An 11,682-nucleotide genomic window follows, 5' to 3' on the forward strand; every position below is an offset into this window, starting at 1 on the left:
ACATACAAACAAAGCATTAGGGGAAACATAACCTAACATACCCTTAGCATGCCAAGCAAACATGCCCTAAAACTTAATTCCAGTTTTCATTGTTGTTCCATGATTTCCATTAGCTCACAGTGCCGGAAAAGCAAGCCTTCGCGAAACGATACAACAAAAACTTGCTAGCGGTTTTCCTCCGACTCCTTGATACCTCGACTACCAATGATGGAAAAGCTTGAAACCCACCGCCACTACCGCCAGAGCATATCGCCGCCACCATCGTCGCCTCAAGTGTCCGTGGCCCGCTATCGGCGCTGTGAGAGCGTGCCATCTGCTCGTCACAACCCTCCGTCTCGGAGTCTTGCACCGTTTTGCAAGAGTAATCTTGCCGCCGTCCTCCGTGGTCGTGCTGGTGTCTATCTAATGAGAATCTGGTGAGACTTCAAATCAAAATATATTGCATACTGCATTAGTTTCGTTCTAAGTCAAATTTGTATTATATATATATATATATTTTTTGACAAAGGTTACAAAAAAATCACTATCTCTACTACTTAATCTCTACTTTTTTACTTAAAAAGAACGAAAGGTTCCCATTTCACCTTTTTTTTCCACCACCTCTTCGTTCAATCTTCCATGTATATGATAATCAATCATCTTAATTTACTTACCTTGTGAACCAATTCCACTTTAATTTACTTACCGAACTTCTAATCAAAATACAAGGTAATTCACAGGCAGAATTTGGTGAACATTTGTTTGCACAAATCACATTATTATGGACAGTTAAATCACAAACTAACGTACTAATTTTCTTTTAATCCCGTTGCAATGCACGGGCATTGTTCTGGTATATAACAACATCTACACTACAGAATCGATATGTTCACAACCATGGGGAGCTCTATTTTCATTTTGTATTTGTTTGTGGGATTATTTGAGTGCTACTAGCAGCAAATTCCAGTCTAATATTTTTTTTTTAAATCGGTATAGCAAATTCCAAAACCTTATCCAAAAGCTCGTCGTCTTGTTCCCGCAGCCGAGCCACCTCCCGCTGCTCTCCCATCCCCTTCATATTTCTCCACACCCCGCTCCCACTCCTCACCCACCCCAACCCGATGGCTCTCACGACGCACCCGCCGCTCCGGCTCCACGCGCGCCCTCCCGCCCTCGCCGCCGCCCACCGGCGCCGCGCGCTCCTCCCGCCGCGCCGAGCCCGCCCCTGCCGCTGCTGCGCCGGCGCCGGCGCCGACGCGGGGAAGGCGCAGGCGAGGCGGGCGTACCCGTACGACGAGATCGAGCCGAGGTGGCAGGCGCACTGGGAGGAGCGCCGCACGTTCCGCACCCCGGACATCGGCGACGGCCTCGACACCTCCAGGCCCAAGTGCTACATCCTCGACATGTTTCCCTACCCCAGGTACGTACTTCCCACTCCGTCTCTAGTTCGCAATCAAATTGCCGTGAATATGTCGCTACTCCACCGCGAATTTGTGCTTGAATTGTGTATGTAGACATAATGGTTCTGCAATTTCAATTTCAATTTCAGCTCAATTTCAATTGTCAGAGTTTATCATGAATTTCTCTTAGTGCTGTACTGTACTGTATTGGCCTTGCAATTGCACGCAGTGGTGTAATTGGGCTGTGCCTGTCCTGAGTCGTGCAGTAGGATACGAGCCTCTAGTTTAGTTTTCTCTAGAATAATACTACTATGGAAGTATCCTCCTCTGTTATGCGACTGCATAGAGCCAAATATTATGCAGGAAGGAAGGCGTCAGTGCTGAAATTTATTCCCCCCGGATGCATAAACTAGTCCTGAATTGAAACCTACCCTGAAAGAGGATGCATGTTGTTCGTACCTAGTTCACATGATTTCGCAAATTGCCATGCAGTGGGGCTGGGCTGCATGTTGGGCACCCCCTTGGGTACACGGCGACCGACATTCTGTCGAGATTCAAGCGTATGAAAGGCTTCAATGTCCTGCATCCCATGGGATGGGACGCGTTTGGCCTTCCTGCCGAGCAGTACGCTATCCAGGTCATTTGAAATCTCCTCCTCTGAGGTCTCTTTATATCGGGATTGTTAATTTTTTTTTTGGTAAGTTTGCTGTCTTGCATTGTTTCTGAATGAATGATGTAAAATGTAACTTTGTGCGCAGACGGGAACCCACCCAAAGACTACAACTGCGCGCAACATTGACCACTTCCGCACACAGGTAATGCCTTTACTTTGTTTATATACTTCATGGCTTCATGCTATGTTGCATCTTTTGCTTCTAAGGTGTAGTAGATATTACATATTTACAGTAGCAAGTCAAGTGTGCTCTCACGCTTCATTTTCGGGCTGCCAATTAGATGTGCTTTGCACTTGCATTTCCAGTAGGTTGCATACGCAAAACATATCACTTCTTGCTGGCTCCATTAGTTCTGCTACTAAGTAAGGTTCATTAATTGAGCTATATTACCAATATAGCAATATGTTTTAGCCGAACAAGATCTTGGTCATGGTCTAACCATGGGCCCAAGTGTTATAATTTATGAAACAACTGGTACAAGTTATCATAGATGAGACTTCCCATGCGATGCTTTGTAGGGTGCTTGTTTTGACTTTTGATTGGTCAGTGCGAAATCATTGGTATTAGTTGTACCCTTGCCATGCATGTTCCATGACTCATAGCCTGAAACTTTTTCATGTACCATTGAAGCAATACCTGCTTTCTATAAGTCCAGTTTACAACGAACTTACTCCTTCATTTGTAATTACCACGAACTATGGATAGAATGTTGATATGAAAACGTGGCTGTTTTTGCGGAAACGAAACTGAAAATGTTCTGTGCAGTACTTTGATTATCAGTGGTTCATTAGGGGGATGCTTTCTTGTGTTGCAGCTTAAATCATTAGGATTTTCATATGACTGGGATCGTGAAATCTCCACAACAGAACCGGCCTACTATAAATGGACGCAATGGATTTTTCTTCAACTACTGAAAAGAGGATTGGCTTACCAGGTCAGAGCTACTAGTGTCCTTTCTAGCTGCACCGTTCGAGTTTCAAAGTCTATCATTTGATTTGATATGTTATGTATTTACTCTGTTTCAAGTGATCATCTGCTTTGCACCATCCATTTTTTTAGGATTCTGTTTTTATGTGCTTAGTGTTGTATCTGTGGTTTTCAATGATTTTTAGGCTGGCATTGCTATCTTACAATCAGGCTGAGGTACCGGTCAACTGGTGCCCTGCTCTTGGGACTGTTCTGGCGAATGAAGAAGTAATTGATGGTGTAAGTGAACGTGGCGGTTATCCTGTTATAAGAAAGGTAAGTTGTAGAGCTTAGCTTATCCTTTTTTATCTATGTTCTGCCATGTCAATCAACCTGTTGCTCAGCACCTATCTGCAAAAAGGCATATTAGATTATCCACCTTATGTTTTGTTGTGTAGCCAATGCGCCAGTGGATGCTGAGGATAACATCTTATGCTGATCGACTTCTTGAAGATTTGGATGATCTAGATTGGCCTGAGAGCATAAAAGAAATGCAAAGAAATTGGATAGGGAGATCGGAAGGTGCTGAGCTTGAATTTTGTGCAGTTGACCAGGAAGGACATGATTTAGGTGCCAAATTGACAGTTTATACAACAAGGCCTGACACCATTTTTGGTGCAACGTGAGTATTCTTATTTTTTAATCTTTATCAGCTAGTGCAGTTTCTAGATCCAGATGAACAATATTGAACTGCCTTCTATTTTCTGCTGCAGATATCTTGTTGTAGCACCTGAGCATGTTTTGTTGCCATCTCTAACATCTGAGGAACAACGCGTGCATGTATGTTATTTTTTGTTGTTTTGATAACTTTAGCATCATTCAACATCAATATGGACTAATTCGAAAAGCAGGTAGAGGAATACACAGAAGTTGCAGCAAGAAAGAGTGAACTTGAGAGAACTGAACTCCAGAAGGAAAAAACTGGAGTTTTCAGTGGTTCTTATGCTAAGAACCCAGCAACCGGGGAGATAATCCCAATTTGGGTGGCAGATTATGTCTTAGCAAGGTTTGTAAACTTATCTTTGTCTTCTCTGTCTTTTAATGTTGGGTTTTGCATCATCATTGTCGCCGTCGCATTCATCCTCTTAAGTAAAACTCAAATGCTACAAAGTCTACACTTCATTATAGTAGAAAACCTAGTATTCTACATGTAATGAATAGGCAGAATACACTGCTTATTGCGACATTTGCTAAAGTTCAGCTGCCATATCCAATTTGTCTACTTCAGTTTCCATATTGTTGTCATTATCCACCTTTTCCCCATTTCAGAGTTGCTTTAGTCAGATACACATAAAGGGGCATGGTAGAATATTCAGTAAATTGGCAAATGAAGTTTGGGTTGTTATCTCTGCATATTTTACTAATAATGAGAAAAATGAAATCTAGTTTTACACCTGTATTTGCTCTTCCAAAGCTAATCTTAACTACTTTGCAGCTACGGCACTGGGGCTATCATGGCGGTGCCTGCACATGATTCCCGTGACCATGAGTTTGCCTTGAAATATGAACTTCCAATCATTAAGGTTGTAAGTCCACCCAATGGCAATTGTGATCCCGAGGAGGCTTATGCAGATGATGGTATCATGATAAACTCATCCAGTTCTTCATCTGGGTTAAATATCAATGGTATGCTTTCACAAGATGCTGCTTTAGAAGTTACTGCTTGGGTAGAGAGTAATGGATTTGGAAAGAAAAAGGTGCATTCCTTCCCCCACTTCATTGTATAGCAATGTTCTGCACACGATTTTTCTGATTGACTAATCAAGCACACCTCATTACCAGGTAAACTACAAGCTTCGAGATTGGCTTTTTGCTAGACAACGTTATTGGGGCGAACCTTTCCCTGTTATTTACCTTGATGATACGAATGAAATGGTGCCTCTTACAGAAAACCAGTTGCCTTTAACTCTTCCTGAATTGGATGACTTCACTCCTACTGGTACCGGGGAGCCCCCTTTGACCAAAGCAGCAGATTGGGTATGTGTTCTCAGCAATTTCTTGTGCAGAGAGTTTCTTATATCTTTGTGTAATGCTAAGAACCGCAAAGATGACACAGAGAAGCACAATTTCCGAAAGCTGCATGTCACCTCCTTTAGTTGAACTGCTCTGCATCATTTATACATGTGTTTTTGAATGAGCAAACTGGAAAGAACTGGGTAATGTTAGCATTATTTGCTTGATTTTTTTTAATACCGTTGCAACTTGAGGGTCATGAGATCTAATGTAAGCTACTGCTTGTTAGTAAATTGGCATGAAAATATGTATTGAGTTTCATTTAGTTATGCCCGTATATAGTATTAAAGTGTTTTGCTGCCTTTTCAGGTTAGAACCACCGATCTTTTAACTGGGAAGCCTGCAAGAAGAGAAACAAGCACCATGCCACAATGGGCGGGTTCATGCTGGTAAATTTTTGACGTTGTAATTTCAGCAATTTACATGGATTTAATACTCCATAAATACTTGTACTTGTAGAAGTTCTGTTTTATGTTAGGAACCTTTTTGTGTTGTACACAATTTGTAATTTGCTCTGAAACGATATGTTTGTTTTAATATTGCAATTGCTCATCATTGTTCATTGATAGACTGCTGTGCCCTTGCTGTTAAGTGAGTCCTTTCTGTGTTTGCCAGCGACTTCTAAACCCTTACATTTTCCTATTTTTAAATGGTTATGCAGGTACTATTTGAGATTCATGGATCCAAAAAATTCCAGCACATTGGTTGACAAGGCTAAAGAAAGGTGCATCCTTCTTTCACATTTGATTTTCAGTAAGAGATGTGCGTGTAACCTCTTTTCTATATCATGCAGTTATTGGGGTCCAGTAGACATCTATGTCGGTGGTGCTGAACATTCTGTCTTGCATTTGCTGTATGCAAGATTTTGGCATAAGGTCTGATTCTTATTCATGCAAAAATCTCCCCTTCTATAAACCAATTGAAGGCTATGGGAAAGTTCCTGGCCTATCTTATGTGATGTATACTATGGGAAACATATCTGAATTTGTTAAAGCCATTGTTATCAGCTTGCCACCTGCATACTGTATGAAATTTTGTTAAAGGTGTGTTTGTTTTTTTGTACATGAAATCTAAAAACAACCTGCGAGGCCTGAATCGGTATTTGCCCAACTAACATAATAACATTGCACAGTGGAATTTCAGCTCTTGTTAACCGGATTCAGAATTTCAGATCTTAGGATACTCAGGGACCAATGTTTACTCTTTCTGGTTCACTATGCTTTTTCTCCCTGCTTGTATATCACGTAGGCCTATAGTACACAAATCTAGTAAGTAGTAATATCTTTTGGCCTCATGTTTCTTTTAACCAAATGATCTCTCTACTTCTCTAGGTTCTGTATGATATTGGCGTGGTGTCCACTAAAGAGCCCTTCAAGTGCTTGATAAACCAAGGATTAATACTAGGAGAAGTAGGTGGAGCTACTTCTTTAAGGCGTTCTACATCTTTGTCATGAATTTTTCTGGTCCTAAGTAATGGGTGTCGTAACAGGTTGAGTATACTGCATATAGAGACAACGAAGGCAAATGGGTTTCTGCAGACTCAGATTCAAATCTGAGTGATTGCATCCAAGAAAAAGTACCAGCAGATAAGGTGTGTTCTGATCCTGTGTATTCATTTGGGTGATAGAAGTTTGGAGATTGATGCTTGCTTGCTTCTATGTTCTTAAGATCACAAAAGTTGGAGATCATTATGTGCTGAAGGATGATCCAAACATACGTCTAAATGCCCGCGCATACAAAATGAGTAAAAGTCGAGGAAATGTCATCAACCCCGATGACGTGGTTTCAGAATATGGTGCCGATTCTCTCCGCTTATATGAGATGTTCATGGGACCGTTGAGGTACATCATTTCTCTTTTACTAAAGGAAGCTGCATTAAATTTTGCAGATGAAACAGAACCATTTTCAGTAAGTTAACAGAAAATTTGATACATACAGAGATTCAAAAACATGGAGCACTGGTGGAATTGAAGGTGTGCATCGGTTTCTAGGTAGGACTTGGAGACTCGTGGTTGGCGCACCATTACCGGATGGATCATATAAAGATGGAACTACGGCAACTGATGTCGAGCCAACCTTTGAGCAGCTCCGTGTTCTTCACAAATGCATTGCAAGGGTAGGTCACACAGTAACAGTTGTCACAAGGGTGAAATATCATTTTTTGCACTTATGCTCTCCGGAATGAAAACCATGCAACTTGTTTGGTTTATTAGAGTTGCCTGTCTGGTTGCGGAACTTCTACCATGTTTGAGCTAACAAGTAGTAAAAGATAACAGAGGTGTTTGGTTTGGTGTGGAGAAAGACTTTATAAACTCATTCCACAAACCATACTGCCTTCTGTTTGAAATATTTTAAAACTCATGATGATTGCAGTATGGAGGCGGCCGAATGGGACAAAACCTTACTACCTTAATTGCACATTGATCTTTTTTCCTCAAGTTGTGTTGTTGTGATGATTACTTCTTCACTCCTGGATAACGTCTATTATTCTGTTTGCAGGTTTCAGAGGAGATTCAGGAAACAAGGTTTAACACTGCAATTTCCGCAATGATGGAGTTTGTGAATGCAGCATACAAGGTAAATTCAGACATGCTGTGCGTGCCTCCTTGAAGGATTAAGTTGCCAGCGTTCATATTACACATCATTTTTTCTAGTTCCAAAGATGACAGAACAGAGTTTTTCTGTTGCGTCAGTTATGTGCAAAAATACCAAGTTATTCAAATCTGTGCAAGCTTTTTATGCAGATTGCTGTAACGAGCAACTGTGAGTGCACATTCACTTTAATCCATGCAATATTTCTTCGTTCATGCATTCAGGTCATACTTTGGTAAGGTATTGGTAGGCACAGAATCTCTCGTAAAGCTGGCATTAGTAGTTTCCATAGTTTTTTTTATGTCAGAATATTCAATTTTAGCGTAAAATGGAACTAAAGGTTGCTTGGTTTAACACCCAAACGTGTAGCTTCTACCAGTAAACATTTTTTTAGCTTATCTGATTGTACAACCACATAATTTCTAGAAGAATCTGATGTGATGTTCACTTTATTTACAGTGGGACACTCAACCGAAATCTGTTATAGACTCCTTTGTTCTGTTGCTAGCACCTTTTGCACCACACTTGGCTGAGGAGCTTTGGTTTCGTCTTGGACACTCACAATCATTGGCTCATGAACAGTTTCCTGAGGTAAACTCAAACCTGTCCTGCTTTGCTTTGGTACCAAGCGAGCATACATTGCTGATGGATTTAAGATGAAGATTTTTAGAAAGAAGATTTTACTGCTTTGATTTGATAGTTAGGTGGGATAATTATACTTTTGTTTGAGGAATGATAACTGTAAATTTAAAAAAGCAAGATCTCATAAATGTTAGAGAGCAGTTACTAACAAATAAGGGCATCTTTTGGATCACTAGTCTGATATATGCCTATGTTTTGAAATTTCACATGTGAGTGAACTTTTTTTTTGTGGCATAAAGTATTTTGAACTCTTTCTGTTCTGTCCAGGCAAAGAATGAGTATTTGAAGGAATCAGAGATTGTGCTCCCCGTGCAAATCAATGGGAAGACCAGGGGTACAATCCTTGTTGACAAGGAGTGCTCCGAGGATGATGTGTTCCAAATAGCAGCCTCAGACGAGAGACTCTCCAAATATTTGGATGGGAAGGCCATCAGGAAGAGAATTTATGTGCCTGGAAGGATCTTGAATGTTATACTAGATCAACAAAAGGCAAGGGTGTGATTATTGCTCTGGTTTTTTTATCGATCTTTCCCCGGGTCCTGTCAGAGTAGTTGATAGAGTCTAGAGACTACTGAGATGCAACAGATCTGTAAATTTCCATTCCTTTGTAGTACATTCTCTGCTATTGGGATGCATCTCTTGTGAATTGTGATACTCCTACGTTTAACAATTTATATTTATGATGGCTTCTCTCTTTGAATATATTTTCCACTTAAGGTCTACAGAAGCTTTTTGAAGAAGTGGAACGCAAGATTTCTCTTGTGGGCTACTAAAAGTACCACTGAGCCTAACTCAATATGTCGCCTGATTATTTTCCAAGTTTCTAAAATTCTGTTGTTGCTTCACATGTTGGCAAGGAGGATTTGACCATGAGCAGAATCCTCCTTGTCGTTACTCTACCAAAAAGGGGCTGGACCAACTAACTGAAACAGTATTTTCTTGAGTCTAACACCTAACATATCAACTGTTGCACTGATGTAGACCTTTACCCTGACCTGGGGTATCAATGTCCACCAGCACCAAGTTTTCTGATGGACTGATGCAACTAAGCTTTAGGTTTCACTATTATGTTCATCTCATTTTTTTGTTCATCATGCTCTGTTTTCTGCACTAGATTTTCTTTCGGCATGTCGAATTGCTGCGAGTTGTGAAAAGGTATGTTCTCCATGATTGGGTCATCTCCCTTTGGTTATTTATCTGCTACTTTTTGTCTCGGAATACACTTTACACAACACCACCCAATCTATTCTAGGGCATAGCTGCTTATTCTGTTGGTGATCCCTAAGAGATCTTCCCAACAAACATTACCTGTTTAATTAATGAGATGTTTGAACTAACAGAGCAGGTTAAGAAGAATATAAGCATAGAAGCAACTCAGGGAGTGCCATTGCTACTCCTGTGAGGATCTCAGCATTGCAAGATGGCGACTGAGAAGAAAATAATCAGTCTTACTGTCAAGGTTGGATTGGTGCTGTTTGCACTATGCATTCTTGCGCCGGTTTCGCTCATGGTGCTGTTCAGGCATGCAGTTCCTCTGCAGACATGTAAGTTATGGTTGCTTTGACATTTTGGCGTGTCGATGAATAGAGGGTGCTCCTGCCGGTTCCTCAAAAAAAGATTATTTCGGTTCAGTTCTAAGTTCATTTACTTTATTATGTGTTTTGCAGTGAGGTTGCTGTTTTCAGCTGGTTCAGCATCTTTGGTGGCTTGGGAAGAAGTAAAGATGTACTCTGCAAACAAAGGAGCGTTTCTGTGTGAGTGTGACATGTCGAGCCTAAGATCAGATGTATGCGAGCTGAGGGGCGATGTCCGGGTAATCCTCTCAAACATCACCATCATTGCCCTCCTCCACCCCAATGTCTCTGTGAGGCGCCGGTCATGGAGGATGAAGCCGCACGCGAGGAAGAATGATGGCCATGCGCTCGCCAATGTCACAGAGGTGTTGGTGTCGGTCACCCCTTCATCACCTTACGCTCCGGGATGCACGGCTGAGAGTGCCGCCCCAGCGGTGGTCTTCTCGGTCGGCGGCTACGCAGGCAACATGTTCCATGACTTCACCGACGTACTCATCCCGCTCTTCATCACCGCCAGCCGGTTCCGCAGCGACGTGCACCTCCTTGTCAGCAACGCCCCGCCGTGGTGGCTTGACAAGTACGGACCGCTGCTCCGGGGGCTCTCCCGCCACGCCGTCATTGACATGGACAGGCAAAGCGAAGAAGTGCTCTGCTACCCTCATGTGGTCGTCGGCCTCAGCTTCCACAAGGAGATGAGTATCGACACCGTGAAGACTGTCGGTGGGCACTACTCCATGGCAGACTTTGCCCGCCTTGCCCGGAGATCCTATGGCCTCGAGAGAGATACCGCCATCCGGCTGCTACACGGCGGTGACAATATCAAGAGCCCGCGGCGCCCCAGGCTGCTCATCATTTCCCGGAAGACAACCAGGGCGTTCACCAACATGGGCGCTGTTGCACAGGCGGCAGCCATGCTTGGCTACGAGGTGATCGTCGGCGAGGCGGAGCAGCACTCGGACCTTCCCGCCTTTGCGCGGCTGGTGAACTCGTGCGGCGTGCTGGTGGGCGTTCACGGTGCTGGGCTCACCAACCTGGTGTTCCTCCCGCCGGGGGCTGTGGTGGTGCAGGTGGTGCCGCTGGGCGGGCTGGAGGCCATGGCGGGGGACGACTTCGGTGTGCCGGCTGGCGACATGGGGCTCGGTTACGTGCAGTACGGCATCGCTGTCGGGGAGAGCACACTGGCGGAGCTGTACCCACGTGACCACCGTGTGCTGAGGGCCCTGGCGCTCCGGTCGGAGTACCTGGTCGGCCAGAACGTCACGCTTGATGTCGCTCGGTTCAGTGGCGCCTTGTCCCGTGCTCTGGAGCTTCTTCACCGTTAGAAGGCACTCCACAGGGCGTAGATTGTTTACAAGATAATTAGTCAAGTGTTTTACTACTGCAGTAAAATAAAGGGTCTGGCTAAATCATGTGTGAGCTGTTGGATCGCTGTCACACGGTGAGAAGACAAATTCGAAGGCTAATCTAGTGACTAAATTCTCTCACTCAACTAAGGATTAGCAATTCCATAAGAGGAAGTGAAACGGAACACAAATTGGAACAACCAAGGTTGAATCACATATCTCTCCAGATTTTACTATTGTGTCAATTTGAATTATTTTTTGTGCACCATGCTCTGTTCTCTGCATATAATTTTATTTTGGCATGGCCAGTTGTTATGAGCTGTGAAAAAGGTGTGTAAAGCGTAATTTGTTTAGAAAGATTTCTCTCCTGTTTTTCTGTCAGAGGATACACTTCAATATGTAACCATGCCGTCTCACTTTTCACTGTAAATAATGGATCATTTAAGATTTCTGGTACTCCTTTATACTGTAACAAACCTGGAGACTTTCAACCGCAAAT

The 11,682-nt window shown here is 42.9% G+C and overlaps 2 protein-coding genes across 4 annotated transcripts; both read left to right on the forward strand.

The window, feature by feature from the left end:
* Positions 1-1,070: 1,070 nt before the first annotated feature.
* Positions 1,071-8,949, forward strand: LOC123068258 (leucine--tRNA ligase, chloroplastic/mitochondrial). 2 transcript variants are annotated; one of them, XM_044490780.1, is made up of 20 exons: positions 1,072-1,399; positions 1,872-2,016; positions 2,138-2,194; positions 2,868-2,987; positions 3,191-3,295; positions 3,418-3,641; positions 3,733-3,799; positions 3,871-4,025; positions 4,455-4,716; positions 4,802-4,996; positions 5,342-5,421; positions 5,694-5,756; positions 5,826-5,907; positions 6,364-6,441; positions 6,522-6,623; positions 6,701-6,873; positions 6,971-7,148; positions 7,532-7,609; positions 8,084-8,215; positions 8,534-8,949. In XM_044490780.1, the coding sequence occupies exons 1-20, from the start codon at positions 1,101-1,103 to the stop codon at positions 8,765-8,767; spliced, it is 2,829 nt and encodes a 942-aa protein (XP_044346715.1). In that variant the 5' UTR covers positions 1,072-1,100; the 3' UTR covers positions 8,768-8,949. The 2 variants fall into 2 exon arrangements, with proteins under 2 accessions (XP_044346714.1, XP_044346715.1); XM_044490779.1 differs by having other exon boundaries at positions 1,071-1,399; positions 5,694-5,907.
* A 197-nt stretch (positions 8,950-9,146) lies between these two features.
* LOC123068259 (alpha-1,3-arabinosyltransferase XAT3) lies at positions 9,147-11,627 on the forward strand. Of its 2 annotated transcripts, none has more exons than XM_044490781.1 (3): positions 9,147-9,421; positions 9,607-9,810; positions 9,934-11,627. In XM_044490781.1, exons 2-3 carry the CDS (start codon positions 9,687-9,689, stop codon positions 11,160-11,162), a joined length of 1,353 nt encoding a protein of 450 aa, XP_044346716.1. In that variant the 5' UTR covers positions 9,147-9,421; positions 9,607-9,686; the 3' UTR covers positions 11,163-11,627. The 2 variants fall into 2 exon arrangements, with proteins under 2 accessions (XP_044346716.1, XP_044346717.1); XM_044490782.1 differs by having other exon boundaries at positions 9,233-9,421; positions 9,612-9,810.
* Positions 11,628-11,682: the final 55 nt, after the last annotated feature.

This window comes from Triticum aestivum, chromosome 3B (genome assembly GCF_018294505.1).
Source record: "Triticum aestivum cultivar Chinese Spring chromosome 3B, IWGSC CS RefSeq v2.1, whole genome shotgun sequence".
In the NCBI taxonomy this organism is placed as follows: Eukaryota; Viridiplantae; Streptophyta; class Magnoliopsida; order Poales; family Poaceae; genus Triticum; species Triticum aestivum.